General features: G+C 39.4%; 1 protein-coding gene across 1 annotated transcript in view; it reads left to right on the top strand.

Moving 5' to 3' along the window:
• The window catches only part of TOP1 (DNA topoisomerase I), a 95,653-nt gene that overhangs the window by 14,695 nt on the left and 54,725 nt on the right, over positions 1 to 26,233 (top strand). Inside the window, exon 3 of the mRNA XM_008017324.3 lies at positions 18,829 to 18,931. Within this exon, the coding sequence (XP_008015515.1) occupies positions 18,829 to 18,931 (103 nt within the window). The remainder of the gene's footprint in view (positions 1 to 18,828; positions 18,932 to 26,233) is intronic.

The raw sequence follows: 26,233 nt of genomic DNA, 5'->3' as shown, positions 1-26,233 counted from the left end.
GAGGAAAAAGAAAACCTTCATGTAAGTGAACTCAAGCATTTCAAACACGTATTGTTCAGGTGTCAGCTGTGGTTCTCAATGTGTGGTTTCCTGGTCAGCAGTACTGCATTGTTTGAAAACTTGTTGGACATGCAGATTCTTGGGCCTCACCCACACCTACTGACTCTTAAACTCTGGGAGTAGAGGCTTAGCCATTCAGGTTTTACTGAGTGTCTACCAGGTGATCAAACGTGGACTGAAGTTTCAGAACCAATAGAATAGAGCAAGATACTAGTTTTGTAGTAATTCAACCTCTTAAGCAGTATTCCTTCTTCTTTCACAAGGAATCATGGATGGGGTTATTACTTGTGCGTGCTTATAGTTGTGAAGTTGGAGTAATTCATAATCGGGGGAGGATCTTCTGGAGTATAAAAAAATTTAAGGAGCAGTTATATGATTAACACCAGAAAAGCTTCTTGTATTTCTGAAGAATATATACCACCTCAGTAGGAGAGGTGTGTTCAGTCTTACTCTTTCTACAGCTAGTCGCCCAGAGAATGGCCTGCGCATTTCAAGCCCCGTCAGTGAGAATTGTCTAGACAAAGAAGGTACCTTGGTTGAATTAGTAACAGGATACATGAAACAATGTATCAGCATACTTAAAATCTTTATGGCCAGACAAGGTGTGGACTTAGTGTGTTTGGAGGCCCCTGACCATTGGAAACAAACGCAGTTTAGGCTGAGCTGTGGATCCCCATGTAGGCCAGAGGTTTGTAGTCACTCTCACTCTTCCCAGGCATCAAGGGTTCCTTAATGGAAGCAAGGGAGGACAAGCCTACAGGAATGGGCCTGCCCTAATTGAGCTGGCCTGAGAAGATACATTTTCAGGTTAGACAAGTCCTTTTTCCCTTTTAAGTTATGCCTCTTGGGAAAGGAGATGCATTTGTAGTGCAGGGATGTCCTTGTGAAAATGTGACTTGCTATAGAGCAGCATATGAAATGCAAGTGTCCAGCCGGGCGCGGTGGCTCACACTTGTAATCCCAGCACTTTGGGAGGCCAAGACAGGCGGATCACCTGAGGTCGGGAGTTCGAGACCAGCCTGACCAACATGGAGAAACCCCATCTCTACTAAAAATACAAAATTAACCAGGTGTGGTGGTGCATCCGTGTAATCCCAGCTACTCAGGAGGCTGAGGCAGGAGAATCGCTTGAACCCAGGAGGTGGAGGTTGCAGTGAGCCGAGATCATGCCTTTGCACTCCAGCAGGGCAACAAGAGCAACAAGAGCAAAACTCCATCTCAAACAAAAAAAAAAAGAAGAAAAAAAGAAACACAATTGCCCATCTTAAGGGTCTTGTACTAGTTAATTACTTTCGGAGATAAGTAAAAAAAATTCCAGCGTTGTCTTCTATTAAGAGAACAAAGGTAGTTGGTAAAAATGGAATTTGTTTGCCCTGCTCCTGAAGCTTAAAATAATTGCTCTATCTCAGTTTTGTCTTACACTTCTGCAGACTAATAACTTCAGTTGAAATGTTTTCTGGGCAGGTGCTCATTGAGGGCCTGATTCTCCAGAGGTTCTGTGCAGTAGCAGGCTACTTTGAGACAGCCAGCTTAGTCAGGCCTGGGAACCACACAGAATAGTACAGTGCCATGTAGGGAAAAGGTCCTTGACTGGGCTCCAACAGGTACAGTAGAGAGTGCTAGGAAGCAAAGTATTGTCCTGGATCATTTCATCCAATAGAACTTTTTGTCATGATGGAAATGTCCTATATTTGTGCTGTCCAGTATGGTAGCTGTTAGCTACCGTAAGGTTTTTGTGTTGAAAATACCATGAGGTTTTTTGTTTTTGTTTGTGTGTGTGTGTGTGTATGTGTATGTGTACATGTGTACATGAGAGACAAGAGTCTTGCTCTGTCACTCAGGCAGGAATGCAGTGACGCGATCTCAGCTTACTGCAACCTCTGCCTCCCAGGCTCAAGTGATTCGACCCTCACCTCCCGATAGCTGGAATTACAGGCGTGGGCCACCACACTCAGCCAATTTTTTTGTGTTTAGCAGAGACGGGATTTGCCATGTTGACCAAGTTTGTGTCAATTCTTGGCCTCTAGTGAGCCACCTGCCTCAGCCTCCCAAAGTGCTGGGATTACAAGCGTGAGCCACTCACTGCATCTGGCCCATATGAGGCTTTTGAGCCCCCTTGAAATGTGGCAAATGAGACCAGATAACTTATTTTACTTAATTTAAATATAAATTAGCCACATGTGGCTAGTGGCTACCATATTGGACAGCACAGCTGTAGATAAAATTTAGATAAGACCCAAGAGGTTGTGGTTTAGATTCTACTTGGAATATGAGTGATTGGGGCTCTTGGAATTTAAAAATCCAAAGACACATGTGAATTTGATGTGTTATTAGTTTGAATAACAGCCTTCCTTCAGTATGTCTACATTGTTTTATCCTGACTGACATGCTAAGAGGGCTTACATGCTAAGAGGGTAAGTAATGTGTTTACCAAAGCAGTTGGAAGCTCAGGCAGTTTTATTTGTCCATTTTATTTGACCCCTTAGAGTTAAACAGGTGAAAATGTCAGGTCCTTTGGATGAAGTAAGTTCTCATTTTGTCTCAGCAACCCTATGAGGTAGGTTATGTCTATTGTGTAGTTGACAAAACAGATGAACTTACGTTTATATACACCTTTATGGATTAGTAGCCTTTAAAATGGTTGGTTTTATCCCACAACTTCATTTGAAGTTGTAAGTTTCTAGCATGTTGCCTATAACAAGGTAATTTATTTCTATTGTTAAATTGTTATCAGTAATAAGTCAATAGCCTACTATAAGCAGTAGAGAAGCAAAGATTGTAGACTACCAAATAGCAGCCAAGAGGCTAACTCATGCGAGGTGTTGCTTATAGTAAAAGCCGATCAGAACTCAGCTTCTGTATTCTATCTGGGATTATCTTCTCACTTGCATGTTCATGATCAGTGTAGGCTGCATCTTATAAGTAATCTGGCTCACAGTTAGCTAGACATATGTTATTAGTCTGATGGAACAAAATGGGATTGTAGCTTTGACCACTATGAGGACCACTGTCATATAAGGTCTTAGATACCAACTTGATAAATTGCTTAAAGACTGGGAATAGACCCAGATTCCTCCAGGTTTAGCTTCAAGTTGTGATCAGTTTTGGGGGGATGCAAGGAGAAAATGAATAGGAATGAAATAAATATCTGATATTTGAACATTTTTATTTATTTATTTGATTTTTTTTTTTTTTTGAGACGGAGTCTCGCTCTGTCACCCAGGCTGAAGTGCAGTGGCGCGATCTCTGCTCACTGCAAGCTCCGCCTCCCGGGTTCACCCCGTTCTCCTGCCTCAGCCTCCTGAGTAGCTGGGACTACAGGTGCCCGCCACCATGCCCGGCTAATTTTTTGTATTTTTAGTAGAGACGGGGTTTCAACGAGTTAGCCAGGATGGTCTCGATCTCCTGACCTTGTAATCCTCCCGCCTCGGCCTCCCAAAGTGTTGGGATTACAGGCGTGAGCCACTGTGCCCGGCCTGAACATTTTTAATGCCCTAGGCAGTACCTTAAGAATTCTAAGCTTTCATTTATCAATCCTGAGGTAGTTACCATTACTATTTCCAGTAATGTTAACTGGGCCAGTTTACTTTTGAAGAAATTAAAGCTTACGGTTTAAGTAAAGTAACTAGCTCAAGGCTTTATAGTTACAACTAAGCCACAGAGCAGGGGGGCTAATCTAGGCCTACCTCATGCCAAAGCCTGAGTTCCTAATTGTGACACAAAACAAGGTAAAGGGGGGCCTGGGGTAACTTAGTTGCCTCCTGAGAATTCTGGGCTGTGGTGGAATTACCCATTAGACTGGGGGCTCTCATCTCTTCACTTATGAAGAGTCCTTAACAGACTAAATGCAGGCTTTGCTGCGCTTTAATGTAATTCTTTCCCTATTAAAGGAAGCTTGCTTGCCTTTGCAGCAAAGCCCCTTGGATAGTTTATTTTTTAGCAGTTCAGCTTGTGCTTGGACCCAGTTATTCCAGAAATCAGTAAAATCTATTTGAGTATTCAAGAAAAAGGATCTTTTTGTTAAATAAGGATTAACTAGAAACCTTATTTTATAAGGATCCCTGAAGTCTGCTTATTTACTAAGGAATTTCATCAGAGGTGGTTAGCATTTTGTGAACAAGTATGATGTTGTTCCCACTTCAAGGGGGATAAATAACAAATTTAACCAGCTTGCTGCTTAAGAAGTAGAATTAGCAGTGGGCCAGTCATTGGCCTCGCTTCAGAGTTATCATGTGACTGACTTAGTTTTGCAGAGTGGAGGTAGATTTTAACCACTTTCAAGTCAAGTTGGTTGGCCATTCATGGACTGTGTGCAGGGCGAGAAGAGAGATGAGAACAAGTTAGCAGAAAGCTGAGGTGTGTTAGACAGGAGTGGGTAAATCAGGGAGGATATTCTTCATTTAGACCCTGAGCTTGAGTAAGACACCTTTCTACAGGAGACATTGCAGATACTTTCTAGTTAATACTAACTCAGTGTTGTGCAGACTACACCTGCTTTTGTGTGGCCCACGAACTAAGAATGGTTTTTGCATTTTTAAATTTAGGCATGTGCCACATAACAAGATTTCTGTCAACAACAGACCACTTATATAATGATGGTCCCATAAGATAGAAGATGATATATTTGCTGCCCCTTTTCTATGTTGTAGATACGTTCAGATACACAAATACTTAACACTGTGTTACAGTTTCCTACAGTACTGTAACGTGCTGTACAGGTTTGTAGCCTAGGAGCAACAGGCTATACCATACAGCCTAGGTGGTAGTAGGCTATACCATCTAGGTTTGTGTAAGCACACTATGATGTTTGCATGACAAAATCACCTAATGACACATTTATTAGAATGTAGTTGGAGGAAAAACATTGAAAGGAGGAGAGTATTACTTCACGACACAGGAAAATCATGTGAAATACAAATTCCAGTGTCCATAAATAAAGTTTACTAGAATGTGGCCACGCTTATTCATTTACATGTAATCTGTGGCTGTTTTTGTGCTACTGTGGCAGAATTGAATACTTGCAGTGGAACTTAAATGGGCTACGAGGCCTAAACTATTTAGTACCTGGCCCTTCACAGAAAAAGTTTGCCGACCTGATTGAGTGTGCTTGTGTGTATCACAGGAAGCTCGCCAGGACTCTTGGTACGTAACCTCTAGCTCCCAAAGGCATCTGAGCCCCACTGGCAGGACTCAGTTACCTGTCTGTCTCTAAGCATGACTGCACTCACTAGTGTCAAGACAACAAAGAGAACTTCTATTTTAAAGAGCTTGACTAACCCCCTCCTTATTATCTAAGTTAGAGTAGCTGTGCCATCACTTAAGTAGCTTTTCCTCCTTCCTCTCAAATAGGGGTTGGAAGAATAGCAGGTGAGAACAACCTCTTTCTTCCTCAGTTGTAGAGACTCAATAGTCTAGGCTGTAAATTAAAAAAAAAAAAAAAAAAAATTTCCCCAGAGGCTGACTCAGCACATGCCTGCCTTTTAAAGGAACAGAGAGACCTAATTGAAATAGAAACTGAAAATAAAATCAGTAGCACATCAATTTTTGTAGGTGGCTCATATTTGGTATTAATGTTGCTTAGAAGATTCAGGAATAAGAAATAACAATGCAGGGTTTCTTCAAAATATGGTTCTGGACAGTGGATTATAGTTACCTGGAGAGCTTGTGTTAAAATATCTGAGGATGAGTCCAAGTACCAGGGCTCGTACACGGGAATATTTGAGAACCACTGCCCTCAAGCATTTAAAATTTTCCTTTTACCTAAACCCACATGGGCCAAGACAATTTTAAAAATTCATAGAATTCTTGTGACCAGACATGTAAGGGGTCAATAGAGGTCATTTTACAGATCAGAAAACAGACCCAAAGCTGAGAAATAAGTTATCTAAAACCCCACCAGGACATTGCATTAAAGGAGTTGCTCTAAGCATGTCTTCTTGCTATTAGAAAGTGAAATTGACTTGTAAATCTGTCATTTAGTTTTCGGCATAATAATAAAACAATGAACAGTCTGTTCTGGCTCTAATTGCACCCAGAATCTCCAGATCAGAAGACCTTCTTGTAGATCAAGTAACATACTTCTCTGAAAGACAGTTTGGCCGTCCTATCATTGAAGTCTGAATTATCTTTTTGATTTTTAAATATAATTAATTGGTCCCGGAAATGAGAACCAGAGGAAGACAAGAAGATGAACTTGAGTTTAAGGAGCATAATGGAAGGAGTGGGATGGGAGGGAAGGTTGTAAAATAAGACAGGAAGGGGTTGTGGAGAGACAGATTAAGGTAATTGTGGTGTTGTAAAGCCATAAAAGAAATTTAAATGCGTAAGTGGACTGGAAGAGAAAACATTCTCTGACCATTTAACCCTTTTTTGTGTGTGTCAGTTTGAGGCCTAAAGTAGACCAATAGGCTCCTTCTTGTGTGTCTTTTCCATGGCAAAGCCTTTAAGGATAATAGCTGACCACTAATCTCACACAGCTGCTGATGTTTAAGAACCTAATTCTTGAAGTGTTTTTAAGTCAGTCTGTGGCATTTCTTCTGAACACATGGGTACTTTGGAAATTGTAGTGACAGGTTTTAGAAATTTGAAGTTGTGTTGCGGAGTTGATAACAAAATTGGGTCTTTGAGCAACTCAGTCTTTTAATACAATGCACTTCTAAGTTTCCGATGGTATTTCCCCAAGTTTTGAATATTGAAGAGAAAGACCACACTTTGCAAAATAATTGACAACTTTCATTTAATTCAGTTTGACCCTATCTTGAACTTGGTCTTCGTAACTTCTTTTGAGGGTCTTTTCCAACTATAACACTAGAGGCTGATTCTGGAACTTCATGGAGGCAAGTCCAGTGAAACTTGGGCAGTTAGGGGGACCCTTTTCCCCCTCCCTTTTCAAAGTTAGTCAACAGCTGCTACTGTTGGGATGGGGTCAGGTGGGTATTATGCTTATTATGAAACTTGATGAGGGCAGGGACTCCGTTTTGTGGCTGAGTTGTATTTCAACACTAAACTAGCACTCAGTAAATACTTGAACAAATGAATATTGTGAACCCCAACTTCCTTAAGGACAGAAGAACTATTTATACTTCTGTCTGCCATCTTCTCAGCTAGAGATTTTTTGTTTGTTTTGTTAGCTTTCAATACCAGGTCCCTAACGGGGGAACCCCATAGTTTCAAGATGAACAAGTCCATGACAAAAATTCTTGTTTATATGCAGTACACATTTAGGGAGAATAAATGATCATTTGGACTTTAAAAATTGGAAATGTTTACTAGTCTCTTCTCTCATTCTTTAGTTTTTTATGTTGCTGTTGTTTTGTGTTGAGGCGGAGTTTCACTCTTGTTGCTTAGGCTGGAGTGCAATGGTGCGATCTTGGCTCACTGCAACCTCCGCCTCCGGGTTCAAGTGATTCTCCTGCCTCAGCCTCCCAAGTAGCTGGGATTACAGGTGTGCATCACCATGCCCAGTTAATTTTTGTATTTTTAGTAGAGATGGGGTTTCACCATGTTGGTCAGGCTGGTCTTGAACTCCTGACCCCAGGTGATCCACCTGCCTCGGCCTCCCAAAGTGCTGGGATTACACGCATGAGCCATTGCTCAAAACCGCCATTCTTCAGTTTTTTAAGGGTTTCTTTAGAACTGAATCCTCCCAGCAGTTTTCTTTCCTTTTAAATTCCAGAGCTCTTTGGGCCTTTAGCCAGAAACAGTCTCTGTCCTGCTTACTTTGAAAGGCTATTAACTGTGCCCTGGAATTTTGGAAATGTTCTCCTTGAGAATTGCTGTAAAGTAGTGATAAGGACTCTTCTGTAGGCTACATATTGAAACCAGCCACCATTAAGATGGATCACGGACAGGGTGTCCTGGATTGAAACTGGACCAACATTGGTATAGTCTGAATTTGAGGAGTAAAGAAATATGCCCTTCCCTCTCCCCTAACAGTTGGGGGATACTTGTTTTTACTCCTTAACCATTCCCCTTTTAATGATGACAAGTTTTCAGGCTTTTTCACTGCCTTTAGTTTTGCATTAAGTTCCTGGGAGATTGACACACCCTTGATATTTACCGCACTCCCGGATGCCAGTCTTTTATCACTCAAGACCAGCTTGTTATCTGTCCTAGACAGAAGCAGTCTTCTTTTAAAAGTATTAGAACATACTAGGTATAGAGTGTTAAAGAGAATGTTGATTTTGTTAAAACTCCTGCTTTTGGGGATGTGATATGGGTTTGAAAGTCAAGAAGTAGAAGATGTAAGGGTTTATCCCAGTATATAAGTGTTAATGATGAGGTGATATTTTCTTTAAATAATTTATTCACCCATTATGTTCACTCAAATGGTTCTAGTGTTCACTTTCCTTGTGCGCTAGCTGTATATATGTATGTCAGAGAAGAGCAGAGATTATCTTTGACAGAAGTTGTATTGTGAGTGTCTTTTTGCAGAAGATATTGATTGTGTAACTGTGCCCCACCTCCATCCCCCACACACTTGATTTGATGATTATCTTTGAAGGAGGAGCCCATCATATTATACAGCTGCCCTAAGTCTCAAATGTATCATCAAAAGACAGTGTAAAGGGGACTGGCTCAAAACATGGCAAAGAGTCTCCTTTATATCAGAAAGCTTTCTGCCTTTGCTTATAAGGCAGCAGAGGACTCTTCTTTCCTGCCCTGATCTGATTACCCTAAAAGCTTTAAGATCATGGAATAGTTGATAAAACAATCAGTATTCTGTGCTGATGACTTATCCTTTTCTCCCTTAAGAAGAGGTAAATGTTTTTGCTTGGATTGAGTTTAGAGACTCCAGGTAGAATAAGATAGGCAACACTTAGCCACCTACTGACCACAGCTAAACAGGCAAATGTGCTTCTGCATGGGGAATGCTATGGCGTTAACAGTGCCTTCCTTAAAACCTGTTAAGTTCTTTAGGCTTCCGGGTACAGGGTTGTTAGAGTAGACCAAAGTTTACTTCCTTTTTCATACGTGCTTTTCTTTCCTGGATCTTAGTATAGGAAAGAAAATCAGACAGCATTTCTGTCTGCTGTCTGACCCAGTTACTGACTGGGTAGGCATTGTGAATGGGTATGGTTGCTGCCTCAAATGCACATATACAACCTGAGCTAAGTTGTATGAAATGATTGAGTAGGCTGACTTCAGTTCTATATAAATTAAGGAGAAGGTTTAGGAATGGTTGTACTGCCTTGACAGTTGTTAATATGTTTATAATTTCTTGGAGATTAGCCAGGAATTCTGTTACAACTATACACAAATATTGATTGACTTTCAAAATAAAATTCTTTAAAATCACTGAAATTTTCTGAGCCCAAGTTTCTTCATCTGTAAGATAAGCAAATTTACTAAGGTCATGGGTATGTAGTACGTGAGGGACAGAGATTTGAAGCTCTTTACCACTGATTTATGCTACCGTGTCATAGATCTAGTAATTAAGTGACTTTTACCCAAGGTCATACACTGAGTGATAGAACAAGGATTTTGAATAAGATATTTTTCACTGTTGAACTCTAGTCTGCTTTCTCCAGCAGAGGCCGCTCTGCAATGCCTCTATCACTTTAGGGTTTGGTCATGGTCTTTTGTGCTCATCATGTTTGAACATGTTTAACAAAGTATTTTATAGACTTGGTTATTTCTTCCCCTCATGTAATTTGCGTATTTGTCTGGTTTCCCTATGGAGAATGAACTTTTTATCTTATATATGCCTGATGTGATATTGATTTGGCCACTTGGGGTTGACCTTGTACTTGGTTTCCATATCTGCAGCTTCATTGTCATTTTGGGTTTAGGCCAGCTTTCAGAAACTTTTTAACAGTTGGATCAAATTTTGCTGGATTCATTTGATACTGAGTTTCTTATTCCTGTATATTTTGTTTCCTTTCTATCTAAGCAGAGAACTAGGACTCTAGAGTTACAAGAAGTAGGAGTATATCTATAACTTTTTTTAAAAGAAAAAAGGACCAGGTACTGTGGCTGACGCCTGTAATCCCAGCACTTTGGGAGGCCAAGGCGGGTGGATCACTTGAGGTCAGGAGTTCGAGACCAGCCTGGTAAACATGGTGAAACTCCATCTCTACAAAAATACAAAAATTAGCTCGACATGGTGGTACGCACCCATAATCCTAGCTACTTGGGAGTCTGAGACAGGAGAATCGCTTGAACGTGGGAGGCGGAGGTTGCAGTGAGCTGAGATTGCACCACTGCACTCCAGCCTGGACAACAGAGTGAGACTCTGTCTAAACAAACAACAACAACAAAAAAATTCTGCTTTGGACACATGACTTTAGGGAGATGAACATAACTCTGGGATTTTATTTTTTAATATGCTCCTGAAAACAGTCAACTCTCCCATTTCCTAGCTGGGAGAAATATGTCTCACTTAATTTTGCTCATTCAGGAGAGGATGAATGTTTCAGCAATGATAGTAATAGCTGGCTGTCGTGGCTCATTTCTTGCTGCAGTGTAGCACATCCGCCAAGAATGCCCTTTCACCTTCCTTTGTCTTGCTAACTCCCTCTTAGCTTTCAGTAAGATTTGGCTCAAACTGCATCCTCCAGAAAGCCTATGTTAACTCCTAACTGCCACTCTTGGATCCAGGGTCTTTATTTCATCATGTTCTCTGGTGGAACCAGGCTGTTTTATCTCATTATATTACTCTTCACTTTGAAACAAGGAGGCAGTAAACCTAGATTCAGTATTTTTACTCTTACGACTTTTTTCCCCCAAAATGCCCATAAATTAAGTAATCTTACTGCCTTACTGCGCTTACTGAAAAATAGCAGCAAGGCAGAAAAATAGAAAATCTTGCTATCATGTAAGAGATGTGGAAGTAATGGTACCCACATGCTTCATTTGGAAAATGTCTGTTACCTTTATAAAAAGTTTGTATAGTTTCTAAATACAGGAGCATCATGATGCAATAGAAACTGTTACTTTAATGTTAATTGACATTCGAAATTTTGGGTTTCAAATGTTTCCTAAAACATTTTTTCTTAACCCTTTTGGTATTCCCTTGACCTACCATTCTACATTCTGCCTCCTTTGTTTTCCCGTCATTTATTAAAAGTACTGCCTCTTAACTTTGTCATCATGCACTTATTTCTCTAGATACAGCTTGGAGTGTTTTTTTCAGGCTAAATTGTTAGGCATGGGATTGCTGGGTTTAAAGAGGGAGATCCGTGTGTGAGTTTGTTTGATTTTGCCAAATTCTTCCTTCATGGGGGTTATACCAACTAGATGCACCTTATTCATCAGAGATGTTAAAATGAGGCAACAGTATCTTAGATTTGAGGAAATCGTTACCACCCAGAGTTGTGAAAGTTAGAGGTGATATATGTAATACTGCCTTGCACAGAATATACATTTAGTAAAGGATACTGATATGGTTTGGCTGTGTCCCCACCCAAATCTCATGTTGAATTGTAGCTCCCGTAATCCTCATGTGTTGTGGGAGGGACCCGGTGGGAGGTAATTGAGTCACCCGGGCGGTTACCTCCATGCTGTTCTTGTGATAGTGAGTTCTCATGAGGTCCGATGGTTTTATAAGGGGCTTCCCCACCCCCCGCCCACCCCACTTTGCTCCACACTTCTCCTTGCTGCCACCATTTGAAGAAGGACAGGTTTGCTTTCCCTTCCACCATGATTGTAAGTTTCCTGAGGCCTTCCCAACCCTGCGGAACTCTAAGTCAATTAAACCTCTTTATAAATTAACCAGTCTTGGGTATGTCTTTATTAGCAGCGCGAGAATGGACTAATACAGATACCTAGATACGTATTATTATCTTTTGTGAACTGGTACTATTACTCTATCATAAGAGTAGAAAGAAACTTTAGTTGAGATAGTGTTTGTAAGCACCCTAGCATGGTGCTAGCACCCATATTAATGCCTTTTTCTCTTGTGTGCCTTGGGCAGCCAGCTACTTGAGATTATGTCTTAATTACCTTAATGTATTGTAAACTGCTTGAGGGCAGAGTCCTTGTCTGGTGAGTCTTTAGCAGGATGCTTTGGACTTGAATATATTTGGTTTTAAATTGAATTAGCCTTCAGAATATATTTCTGAAATGGTAGCAAAAGGATTTTTTTTTAATTTCTTTTTTTTACATATTAACCCTCAACTCCTGGGTAATGGTACCCAACACCTATTCCTACAGTGGGAAAAGACGGAGACACTTTCCTTTTGTTAGTTGGAAGCTTCTTTACTTAAAAGCTTTTTAAACCCCAGGGAATATGTTAGGTAACAATAGCAAAAGATGTTGATTACTGTCCTATCTGTTTAACTTATCTGTCCTTAGGGAGTAACTCCAGTTAAATTGCAGTGAAAGGAGTTAGTTGCCTTAAGTCTTTTGTTTTCTCTAGACTGCTTTATTTCAGGGGGCTTCCATGTCTTCATCTAGAATTTTCACTAGGAATTAAAATATTTGTTATTAGAAAGCATTAGTTGGCCTGAATTCACAGTGAATTAGGTTTTCTGATGATTTAATATGCACTGGTTTTTATCTTTCATATCTTATCTGTCAGTTAAGTTCAACACATTTCTTTTTGCACTTAACAGGTGCTTGAAGTGGCAGGGTCCTTCCTCTAAAACATTTTAAATAACACTAGTAGGTGAATTCCAGTTAAGGGGAAAAGGTATGTGCTGAAAGTAATATTCAAGGCCACAGTATGTTCTCTCCAAACACATATTTTTCACCACAAGCGATGTAGATCTCTGTGTGCCCTTATTGGCATTACTTTTTCAATTATTGGCATCTCTTCTGAACAACATCTTTAGTCAGATGTCCCACTGTTACCTTAGATACAATATGGCTTAGATTGGTCCATCATTTCTCCAGTCTTTTCTTTTTCACCATCTTTATTATGCACAAGTTTCTTGTTTTTGCCAAGGCCTCTTGTTCCCCCAGTCACCTGGACATAAAGACTTTCTCTGACTCTTTATTACACTGCATTTATTACACATAGTAGTGAGTTCCTGGAACCGGGGTCTACTTCCATTTTCCCAAATGTGCTTTTACATTTTTTCCTTCCCTCTCAGTTCCTTTACTATCATTTTTTTTTTTTTTTTTTTTTTTTTTTTTTTTGTAGATTGCTTCAGAAACCTCTAGCTAGTTATTTTGCTTTTACTTTTATCTCTTACTGTTCTTTAACACAAACCCTCTCTTGGAACTAGGCCAGTCTTCTTGCCATACCCTCATATAACAACACAAAAATGAAGGGTTGGAAAGGAAGAAGCTTAAAGATAATGTTTAACTTTTCCTTATGAAATGTTTCAAGCATACACATAGAGAAATATAATGAACTCCCATTTATCTGTCACTCAGCTTCAATAATTATCAAGCTTTTGCTAGTCGAATTTTGTCTATCCCCATATCTCTTGGTCACATCCCCTCACCCCACCCCAGAGAGTATTATAAGCAAATTCCAGGCATCATTTACATGGAAGTACTTCAGTATTTATCATTAGAGATTCTCTAATCTGTCAATTTACCTACTGCAGATTATCTCTACAGTTTTGCTGTCAGTTGGTTATTTAGTTTGTTTAAATGCTTTTGGCATTCAGAAGGCATCCCATTCTTTTAGTGGTTAGTTCTTTTGTACTGACCTCAGTTTGCCTCCCTATCATTTCTCAACAGTGATAAAAATTTATATTTACTCAGAAATTACAAATTTACAGAGTAAATTTATATAATTCAATATAATATTTGAAGAAGTTGCCATGTAATATACTTTTTTTTGACATGCCTTTCACAGCACACATAGCACATGTAATAACTTTTATTTGTATGTTAGGGAGAGGGTCTTGCTCTGTAGCCCAAGTGGAGTGCAGTGGTGTAATCATATAACTCCATCCTTTAACTCCTGTGCCCAAGCAGTCTTCCCATCTCACCCTTGGAGCAGCCAGTGTTACAGGTGCACCAAGATGCCCAACTAATTTTTAAAAAAGTTTTTGTAGAGACGAGGTCTTGCTATGTTGCTCAGGCTGGTATCAAACTCCTGACCTAAAGTAAGCCTCCCACCTTGGCATCCCAAAGTGTTGAGATTGCAAACATGAGCCACCGTGCTCAGCCATTCCTTTAAAATAGGAATACTTGGGGTTCAGAGCTGTGACGTAGGTCTTATTTGTGTCAGTGAGATTAATGAGCCACAGCCCCGAGTTTCTCACAAGACATTTTTGATTTGCATTTTTAGACAGCAGTTGCTTTAAAAAACTTAGGGACTTGGCTTAAAATCAATTTTGAAATTTTGTGCATTAAAAAAAGAATGTAGCTGGGCGCGGTGGCTCACGCCTGTGATCCCAGCACCGGACTTTGGGAGGCTGAAGCGGATGGATTGCCTGAGCTCAGGAGTTCGAGACCAACCTGGGCAACACAGTGAAACCCCATCTCTACTAAAATACAAAAAATTAGCAGGGTGTGGCGGCGTGCACTTGTAGTCTCAGCTACTTGGGGGGCTGAGGCAGGAGAATTGCTTGAACCCAGGAGGCTGAGGTTGCAGTGAACTGAGATCACACCACTGGACTCTGGCCTGGGTGACAGAGTGAGACTCCGTCTCCAAAAAAAATGTTATTGGCAGACTGTTATCTGAAACCTGCCTGGAATTAATTTCAATTTATCGTTTTCTTAATTTCTTTTTTAAGTTTAGAGCTTTTTAGTGATTTAAGCAAATTTTCCTATGTACACTAGTATTCGTCAAAATAAATTTTTAAAGCTTCGTCCATTTTTTACTATAGAAGTAATTTATTGTGGGGAAAAACTAGAAAACAAGATGAAGTATGTGCACAAAAACTCAAGTTACTCATAAATTGACTACCCTAAGATTACTGCTTTTAATATTTTGATGTCTATATTCTAGTCTTCTTCATATATATTTATGCATTTGTTGAATTATACACAGAGTAGTTGTTGTTGTTTTTTTTTAATGTGATGTCCTTGCCATACCCTAGGGCTGTATTAGCAGATCTTGATGTTCTGAGGCTTGTTTATTGAATCTGGGCTGCAAACAAAATTAAATGACACGTGCTTTATTCCAGATTGTAGTGCTATTACATGTATTGTCATTATTATGATTTTAGCCATAAGTGTTTGGTTTCAGGCAAAAGTAATGGGATATTGCTGTCAAGTAAACAGGGGCCACTAACCTTGTGTGAATCAAGTTAGCATTTTAAAATTATAGACTCGAGGTTTTTAGAAGAAGCTGAAGGGTTCTGTATGCTGCATGAAGATTGAGTTCAAATCCTGCTTCTGACACCATATGATTTTGTTGTTCCCATCTCTGTAGGATGGGAATTTCTTACAGTTAGTACTACAGTCGTGCAGATTTCTTTTCCCCAGGGCCTGGCACAAAATAGATGCTCAGCAGATGATGACACATGTGGCTTCTTTTGCTGTGAGCCACTCAAGGGATGAAGACACATTGCCTATACATTATTAATTGATTGCTATAAAGCATGTTGCCTCAAAATACAATAGCTTAAAACAGCAGACACTTATTTTCTCATGTAGTTCCTGTGAATCAGGAATCCAGAAGTAGTTTATCTGGGTGGCTTTGGCTTACCATCTGTAGATGGCAGTCAGTATGTCAACCAGGGCTGCAGTCATTTGAAAACTTAATTTGGGCTAGAAGGTCCACTTCCAAGGTGGCTCATTCACATGGCTAATTGGCAGGAAGCTTCAGTTTCTTACTACATGGGCCTTTCCAGAGAACTTCTGAGTGAGTACATGACAGTGTGTCAGTGGCCTCCCCAAGAGCAAGGAGAAAGCAGGAAGGAAGATCTAATAATGCCTTTTATGGCCTAGAGTCAGAAGTTGCCCCCTCACATTTCCACTTCATCCTATTTGTTAGGAGTGAGTCACAGTGTCCAGCCCACACTCAGGGGAGGGGAATTAGGCTATACCTCTTGAAAAGCGGAGTACCAAACTGTCTTATAGTCAAGATAGTGTGTGTTTGTGTAAGGTTAGAGTAGAGGGTCTGGAAATAGACCTATAATTATATGACAGCTCGAAAAGTCCAAGACAATTTAATGGGGAAAGGACCATCTTTTAAAAAATGATGCTAGACCATTCACGGTAACAACGACATGGAATCAACCTAAATGTTCATTAATAATGGTAGACCGGATAAAATAAGAATGTGGCACATGTACACCGCGGAATACTCTGCAGCCATAAGAAGAACGAGATTGTGTCCTTTGCAGGAACATGGATAGAACTAGAGGCCATTACCCTTAGCAAACGTAACAGAGGAACAGAAAACCAAATATTGCATGTTCTCACTTATAAGTGGGAGCTAAATTGTGAGAAGACATGGACACATATAGGGGAACAGCAGATACAGGGGCCTTTTGGAGGGTGGAGGGAGAGAGGAGGGAGAGAATCAGGAAACATAATTTGTGGGTACTAGGCTTAATTCCTGGGTGATGAAATCATCTGTACAACAAACCCCCATGACACAAGTTTACCTGTATAACAAACCTGCACATGTATCCCTGAACTTAAAAGTTAAAAAAAAAAAAAAAATAGTGTTAGGACAACTTGACATCTTTATTGATTTAGGAAAAAATGAACACTGGCCCTTACCTCTGTAAAACTGCTAGAAAATAAAGAGAGAGAGAGAGAGAGAGAGAGAGAGAGAAAGAAAGTGGTGGTATGCCCTTGAGAGAGAGAGAGAGAGAGAGAGAGAAAGAAAGTAATTGGTGGTATGCCCTTGAGAGAGAGAGAGAGAGAGAGAGAGAGAGAAAGAAAGTGGTGGTATGCCCTTGAGAGAGAGAGAGAGAGAGAGAGAGAGAAAGTGGTGGTATGCCCTTGAGAGAGAGAGAGAGAGAGAGAGAGAGAGAAAGTGGTGGTATGCCCTTGTAATCCCAGCCATTCCAAAGGCCGTGGCAGGAGGATTGCTTGAGTCCAAGAGATTGAGAGGAGCCTGTGTAACATTGTGATATAAGAAAATGAGACTCTTTCCCTGCCTTTCACCCCAAAAGAGAGGGAGAAAATCTGTGTGGCCCTTGAGTAGGCAAAGATATCTTGGGGTATAAAACATACAGACCCTAAAAGGGAAAACTGATGAAGTGGACTTGATTAAAATTTAAAACTTTTGTTCTTTGAAAGATACCATTAAGTAATAAAGACAAGAAAATCATGGGGAGAAAATATTCACAGTTCATATATAGCTAGCAAAAAATTGATAATCCAGAATGTATAAAGAGCTCTTACAACTCGGTAATAAGAAGACCAAGAAAGGTTTGAGCAGATACTTCACCAAAGAAGGTATATATATGGAGTGGCCAGTAAGCACATGAAAAGGTGCTTGTCATTAAACATCATATAATCATCAGAAATACGTGAATTGAAACCACAGTGAGATACCACTGCACACCTGCTAGAATGGCTAAAATTAAAGACTGATGTCAGATATTGGTGAAAATTTGTAGCAATTGGAACACTAATGAATTTTTGATGGAGAAATACAATGGTACAATTTGGCAATTTCCTATAAAGTTAAACATACTTTTTTTAATATTACCCAGTAACTTTTCTCCTAAGTATGTACCCAAGAGAAATGAAAACATGTCTACAAAAATACTTGTAAATGAATATTTGTAGCAGATAAATAATAACCAATGCCTGGAAACAACTAAATTGTCCAGCAGGTGAATGGGTAGGTTACAGTATATCTGTACAATGTAACACCACTCAGCAATAAAATGGAACCAACAACTGATATATCCAACAACATGGATGAATGTCACAAATGTTATGCTGAGAGAAAGAAATCAGACACTAAAAGAATAAATCCTATATGATGTTACTTACATGAAATCTAGAAATCTAGACAAATCTGATCTATAGCATGATCAGATCAGTGCGTCCTTTGGGCAAGAGGTGGAAGATGGGAAATAACTGGGTAGGAGCACAAGGAAAACTTTCTGAGGTGATGGACTTGTTCTAAATCTTTATTGTAGTGGGGATTGCACCTGTGGGTGTCTTTGAACTGTTTATTATTACAGTTATTTCTTAATATTTGTAGGGGATTGGTTCCAGAACCACCCCACCCCCTACCCCTAGTATATCAAAATTTGCAGATGTTCAAGTTTTTTGTGTATAAAATGGCACAGTATTTACATATAACCTACACAATCCTATATGCTTTAACTCATCACCATATTACGTAGATTACCTAATACAGTGTAACTATATAAATAGTTGTTATATTGTGGGGGGATTTGTATTTTTTGGTTGTATTGTTATTACTCTTTTTATTTTTCCCTGAATATTTTCAGTCTGCAAATGGTTGAATCTACGGTGCTCAACCTGTGCATATGGAGGGCTGACTGTATTTTATTGTTTTGAAATTATACCTTATTAACATTTATTTAAAAACATATCTCTTGAAGTTTGGATTTTTCAGAAGTTATAACATCTGATCTTTAGAATCAGTGTTCAATATTTATCCCTTTGTTATCATTTGTAGGTCAGGCTTAATAGTATTATGTCTAGGGAGAAAAACGCCAAACTGTGGCTTCTTTTCACAGAATAATTGGCTCTCATTTCCTCATCCTCCCCATATTAGTAACATGTCTTGACTGTAGAAGTAGGCTAATGGGATGCTTTGTCTAGGCTTCTTTGTGAAAGCTTTTTTTTTTTCGGTGGCATGTGCTATTACACCTACCATGCCATTTGAATCCTGTCATTGTACTTCTTGACCATCTTATCAGGGTAGGCATACAGAAGATAGTTCATGACTCCTGTTAACTGACTCATCTCTTATGGTTGCAGATTCTCATAAACACAAAGATAAACACAAAGATCGAGAACACCGGCACAAAGAACACAAGAAGGACAAGGAAAAGGACCGGGAAAAGTCCAAGCATAGCAACAGGTAAGGGTGGAATCAAGCAAGTCCCTCATCATTCAGCAGTAGGTTGGCCATTGCTTGGCTTACCTAGAATAGGTCTTAACTTGCGCTACCAGTAAAGATAGCAAAGTAAGTAGAAACTGCATTTGATCCTAGAGTTGCTAAGAGGATGGCCCTGATTTCAAGGCCTTAAATGGGATGCCATTGTTCAGCTCAAGATGTAGAAAGCAAGTATGTTTGATTTTCTTTTAATATATACCTCGTTAAAAATACAGTTGTTCACTAAGATAGGTAAGGATTCGTTGTGACACATGATGGTATTTAATCAAGTCTGTAGCAAGCTTGCCTTGATAAAAGGTAACTGGATTGGAGACCTATTTTTTTCTTCTTCTTTCTGTATTTTAAAGAGTTTACATTAAAAATTCTTAACTTGGGCTTCCATGGTCTGTTAGCCCCTGAAATTATATGCAAATAGTTGAGTGTATGAGATTTCTTGGAGAGGCTATTCCTAGTTTTCATCGTGTTATCAGAGGAGTTTGGCTCCCACAAAAGCCTACAATCACCAATATGAATGAAACTCAATAGTGCTGTCTTCTGGGATGCAAGCCTCAAGAAGATTTTTCTCTTGTTCATTTTGCTCCCATTTTTTTTGGTGTAGGAGGCAAGTGGTTAAATCTAGTTATTGAAAATGAGGACTTGCACTTCCATTCTGATTTGAAGACAGTTGTTGGTGAGAAAGCCGTATGGTATTCCCATTCCCATAGTGGCCTGAGCTTGGTTGGGGAATGTAAAGATCTGTTACACATTAGAACAAGTGTCTTCATCCTAGAGTTCCTTAGAACTTCTTTATTAACTTGTGTTATTGTCTGTAGACAAGTTAAAGTGAGAATTGCTTTCCAAGTCTGTTCTTTTTTGCGAATTATTAAAATAACCAGATTTAATTTTCTCGATTGGTGACATTTCTTTGGGAATCATGTATCATGCCTGTGGCCTTTTTTCCCTGTCCCTCACTCATTTCTTATCACTTGATCATCTAGTTTCCATTTTCATTATTCTGGTAAATTTAATCTCAGTAGTTGAATCTACTCTGCATCTTTTCTAGTTTACAGTTGTCTAGCTCATGTTAATATCTACCATACAGCAAAGAATATCGCCAAGGATAAAGAAGTTCATTGCATAATGATAAAAAAGGGACCCATTAGGAGAACATGACAGTTATAAATGTTTATCCACTAACATCACAGCCTCAAAATACATGAAGCAAATCTGATAGAGCTGCAAAGAGAAACAAACATTCATAATTACGGTTTTACCACCTCTTTCTCAATAATTTTTAGTCCAAATAGAAAACAATTAAGGATATAGAAGACTTGAACAATATCAACCAACTTGATCTAATCGACATTTATAGGTTTTTCCCATCCAACAATATTAGAATATTCTCTTTTCTTTCTTTTCTTTTTCTTTTCTGTCTACTTTTTAGATTTTAATTTTTTTCAGGGTTTATTTTAGATTCAGTGGGTACATACAGGCAACTTTGTTACCTGGATATATTGGTGTGATGCTGAGGTTTGGGTACAAATGATTCTGTCACCCAGGTACTGAGCATAGAACCCAACAGTTAGTTTTTCAACCCTTAACTGCCCTCCCTGCTCTAGTAGTCCCCAGTGTCTATTATTGCCATCTTTATGTCCATGAGCACCTGATGTTTAGCTCCTGCTTGTAAGTGAGACCATGTGGTATTTTGTATTCTGTTCTTGCCTTAATTTGCTCAGGATAACAGCCTCCAGTTGCATTCATGTTGCTACAAAGGACATGATTCAGTTCTTTTTTTATGACCATATAGCATCCCGTGGTATATACGTACAACATTTTCTTTATCCAATCCATCATTGCTGGGCACCTAGGTTGATTCCATGTCTTTGCTATTGAGAATAGTGCTGCAGTGAACATGTGAGTGCATGTGTCTTTTTAGTAAAATGATTTGTTTTCTTTTGGATACATACCGAGTAATGGGATTGCTGGATCAGAAGGTAGTTGTGTTTTTAAGTTCTTTGGGAAATCTGCAAACTGCTTTCCCTAGTGGCTGGACTAATTTACATTCCCATCAACAGTGTATAAGTGTTCCATTTTTTCTGCAGCCTGCCAGCATCTGCTGTTTTTTGATATTTAATAGCCATTGTGGCTGGTGTGAGATATCTCATTGTGGTTTTGATTTGCATTTCTCTCATGATTAGTGACATGGAGCATTTTTTCATAAATTTGTTGGCCATTTGTATGTCATCTTTTGAGAAATGTCTGTTCATGTCTTTTGCCTGTTTTTTTAATAGGGTTACTTGTTTTTTGTTTGTTGAATCATTTAGGTTCCTTATAGATTTAATTAGATCCCATTTGTCAATTTTTGCTTTTGCTGCAATTGCTTTTGGCATCTTTGCTATGAAATCTGCTCATTTCTATGTCCAGAATGGTATTGCCTAGGTTGTCATCTAGGGTTTTTATAGTTTTAGGTTTTATATTTAAGTATTTAATCCATCTTGAATTTATTTTTGTATGTGGTGTAAGGAAGGGGTGCAGTTTCAGTTTTCTGTATATGGCTAGCTAGTTATCCCAGCATCATTTGTTGAATAGGGAATCTTTTCCCCATTGCTTATTTTGGTTGACTTTCTTGAAGATTAGATTGCTATCAGTGTATGGTTTTATTTCTGGGTTCTCTGTTCTGTTGCATTTGATCTATGTGTCTGTTTTTGTACCATTACCATGGTGTTGGTGTTTTTGTACCATTACCATGCTGTTAGAATACATTTTTTTAAGTGTACATGAAATGTGCCAAAGTAGATCATACTTTGGACGCCACCCTCCTTAAACCATCTTCCTTTGGCTTTAATGCCTCCATGCCTCTCCATCTTTCTGGCCACCCTTTTCACCTCTTTCTAATGCACAGTCATTCCTTAACAGTTTTTGGCTGTGTTTCTCTGCTACCTGTTTTGCTCTTTTTCCTTATTTCGCATTCCATATTCAGTCTTGTGAACTTATTTTCAGTTCCTTAAACATAACATGTTTTCTGATGCCACTAAGCCTTAAAACATGCTGTTGCTGGTTCTTTAATAACTCTGTTGCCCTTTTGCTGTCATTCTTTTAGTTGCAGCTTAGACTTGACTTGTTCCAGGTATCCTTTCTACCCATCTTCTCATATTAAATGCCACTTTTGTGTGCTCTCTGGTGCCTTGAATATATTCCTATCGTAATAATAATTATGATATTTAATTGTCTCTTTACTTTTCTGTATGGACTCTTGCACTCTAAAGTCCCTGAAAGCAGAATTGGGATCTTTTTTTGATTTTTGGAGGGGGGTGTTTTTGTTTGTTTGTTTGTTTGTTTTTGAGATGGAGTCTTTCTCTGTTGCCCAGGCTGGAGTGCAGTAGTGCCATCTCAGCTCACTGCTATCTCCAGCTCCCAGGTTCAAGTGATTCTCCTACCCCAGCCTCCCAAGTAGCTGCGATTAAGGTGCATGCTACCACACCCAGCTAACTTTTTTGTATTTTTAGTAGCGAAGCTAACTGTTTTGTATTTTTAGTAGCGACGGGGTTTCACCATGTTAGCCAGGCTGGTCTCAAAACTCCTGACCTCAAGTGATCCGCCCACCTTGGCCTCCCAAAGTGCTAAGATTACAGGTGTGAGCCACCACACCCAGCCTTTTGTATTCATTTTGCATCCTTCAGGCTTAGTATGATACCTGGCAGATAGGTGGCACTTATTAGTCTATATTTATTGAATTAATGAGTGGATGATCTATGGGTACATTAGTTTCCATCTTCTCTCTTTCTTCTCACATACTCTTAATCTTCTATAGGATAGTTATGAAGTCACTTTGGCTTATCTCATTTTTCACACAATTGTGTGTGGTAAAGTAAACATAACAACATTTACCATTTTAAAGTAGCATTTAGTATATTGACAGTAGTACACAAGTATCACCACTGTTCATCTCCAGAACTTTTCATCATCCCAGACAATCTCTGAATTCACTAAATTTCATTCTGTTCCCCCATCTCATTATCTTTCTACTTTGTCTTTTTTTTCTCTTTCCCTTCTACTTTTTATCTTTATGAATTTGCCTATTCTGAGTACCTCATATAAGCAGAATAATACAATATTTATCTTTTTTTCGTCTGTTTTGTATTCCCTTAATATGTTTTCAAGGTTTATCCATATTGTAGCATATTGGAAATTCATTCTTTTTTATGACTGAATAGTATTCCATTGTATGCCTGTTACTATATTTTAAAAAATCTACCTGTTGATGGACACTTGGGTGTCCCTTTGGCTACAAATACCCTTTGGCCTCAAATACGTATTTGAGTTCTGCTTTCATTCTCGGGGGTATATACCTAGGAGTAGAATTGCTAGAGCATGTCCAGCAGTGGCTGCCTGCTATGTTTATACTGTGCTAATTGATGTGAAGTGTGAAAAAAAAATTAGATAACCTTTGACCATGAACAGTATCATCTGAGGATGTGAGAGACCTGCTTACAGATCAGATGAAGAATGTTGATTTTTATTTTACTAGACTGTAAGAAGAAATTCCAAAAGACTTTAAGAAGAAAGAGGTTAATGTTTAAAACATAAGCTTTTGAAAAGTTATCTTCTCTAACACATTCTACTTTGTTTTGGGAGGAAAGATACAAAAGTGACAGAGGGCTTTGAGTCATATAAGTTTGGCCTTGTCCTGTTTTACAAAAATCTTAAAAAAAAAAAAAAAAGGTGTGATTTTTGTAGAAGAAATCCTCATCCTTGTGCATCCATTTAGGTCTCATGTGATCTTGACTAGGTTACCTAACCTTCTTCAACTCAGTTTCTTCATCTTCATCTTGATACATGCTTCACAGGGGAACCATGGGAGTCAATAAATACAGAAGCTCTTCAGTTGTAAACTGCTCTACAGATGTGCAGAGATGACACTTTGACATCTATTTAAAAGCATACTTTTCCAAGATCATATTGTAGGCAAATTCAATAATTTGTTATATGTACTTTTGTGCCCTTTTTTTTTTTTTGAGACAGAGTCTCGCTCTGTTGCCCAGGCTAGAGTGCAGTGACATGATCTCGGCTCATTGCAACCTCCACCTCCTGGGTTCACACCATTCTCCTGCCTCAGCCTCCCAAGTAGCTGGGACTACAGGTGCCCACCACCACGCCTCCCTAATTTTTTATATTTTTAGTAGAGATGGGATTTCACCGTTTAGCCAGGATGGTCTCGATCTCCTGACCTCATGATCTGCCTGCCTCAGCCTCGCAAAGTGCTGGGATTACAGGCGTGAGCCACCGTGTCCGGCCGCTTTTGTGCCTTTTAATATTTTCTTCGTTCCTATAAAAATGCTAGCCTTTTTGCCAAGAGCTATTGGAAAAACCTGGCCTGAGTTTCTGTTTACATATGACATGATTAAATCTAGCCCTTGGTCTCTTATTCACGTGAGTAAATTTTAAAGTTTAATCAGATGATCTGTTGTAAGCAGACTTTTAAGTACTTCCCTGTTTTGATGTCTACTGACACAGTACCTCTTTGCAACAAAGCAAGGATATTGGTTATATTTCAGTAAAATTATTTTATTTTATTTTTTAATTTTTTTTGAGACGGAGTCTCGCTGTGTTGCCCAGGCTGGAGTGCAGTGGTGTGATCTCGGCTCACTGCAACCTCCACCTCCTGGGTTCAAGCGATTCTCCTGCCTCAGCCTCACGAGTAGCTGGGATTACAGGTGCCTACCACCACACCGAGCTAATTTTTGTATTTTTACTAGAGATGGGGTTTCACCATATTGGTCAGGCTGGTCTCGAACTCCTTACCTTATGATCCTCCTGCCTTGGCCTCCCAAAGTGCTGGGATTACAGGCTTGAGCCAGCGCACCCAGCCTCCAGTAAAATTTTATATACACTGTGATCCTTTTAAAGTATCTCTGATATTTTTAATAGTTTAGGGTTTCGTCAATTTCTTCTGTAGCAGATTAAAGAAATCGTCGGGATTATTTAATCACGTCTGAACCCCGGAATAATTAGGATGTAGCATGTTCTGTTCCAAAATGCTTTCATTTATTCCAATCCTTGCTTATCAATTGTAGCTAATTTTGTGGCCATTTGTTATGAGAAAACAAGTGTTTCTAATGTGTTTCTGTGTCCCTCCCTTCTCTGCTAGGTATTAGCACCAATCATTTGTCATCAGGCTACACTTAGGACCCAAGCCCAGAAGGCATCTTACTCTCCTGTGCAGTAGCAATACTGAAGACTTGGAGTGGGAGAGTAGCCTTTCTGCAGAAACACAATGGGGCTATGGATCCACATCCCAGGAGATGCCATTTGGGTTCCTCTTTATTGTCCTCATGCAGGGTGCAAAACAGGGGAGCAGGTATTAAGAATCATTTCATCTTGTCTCCTCTTTGTGTGGACAGGAGTCTGAGGTCACATGCTCAACCATAGTGATGTGGTAGCAGAAAGAAGAGGATGTGAGACCAAGGATCCTGAGTCCCCACTACATTATTCCTTCCAGTGAAAAATACCTCCCTCTGTAAAAAGAGTTAGTTTAGTTTTGTAGCCAAACTGTCTGTTTAAATACAAGCACCCCTTACTTGTATGCGTATGGTAGGCAACTCAGGTTTAAAAATGTCAGATCATCTCAGGCACTGCCATTATCTCTCTTTGTCCCCGAATCCCTAAAATCTTTGGCACTGAAAGTATTAATCTCATCAAATTCTGAACCTATGAAAACTTCATCTCTGTCTTTCTCTTGTCTGGCCTGTAACATCACAAGAACAGCTCACACCAAAGTTAAAAAATAATTTCATCAATCATCACTTATCTCTTGACACTGCTTCTTTCTGCTCTTCAGGTCCTTTTTCTTTTGTTTTTGGAGTCAGGGTCTCATTGACTCCTAGGCCGGGGTACGGTGGTGTGATTATAGCTCACTGCAGCCTCCCTAGGCCCAAGGGGTCCTCCTGCCTCAGCCTCTTGAATAGCTGGGACAATAGGCATGCACCACCATGCTTGGGTAATTAACTTTTTTGTTTTTAGTAGAGATGGCAGTCTTGCTATGTTATCCAGGCTGGTCTGGAACTTCTGGTCTCCCACATTGGCATCCCATAGTGTTGGGGTTACAGGCATGAGCCATCATGGCCGTCCCTCTTTTAAAAAATACATAAATAATCTCAAAAGGAATACTCTTCTAGATGCCAAGGAATTACGTGGCTTGTAGGATCTCACAAGCTACCTTTCTTAAAGGGTTGCATTCTTATCCATTGTTTATCTTTAATACTAGATCTCTTATATAAACAGAATATT

Source organism: Chlorocebus sabaeus, chromosome 2 (genome assembly GCF_047675955.1).
Source record: "Chlorocebus sabaeus isolate Y175 chromosome 2, mChlSab1.0.hap1, whole genome shotgun sequence".
Lineage (NCBI taxonomy): Eukaryota > Metazoa > Chordata > Mammalia > Primates > Cercopithecidae > Chlorocebus > Chlorocebus sabaeus.
This window is presented reverse-complemented; position numbering and strand designations above follow the sequence as displayed.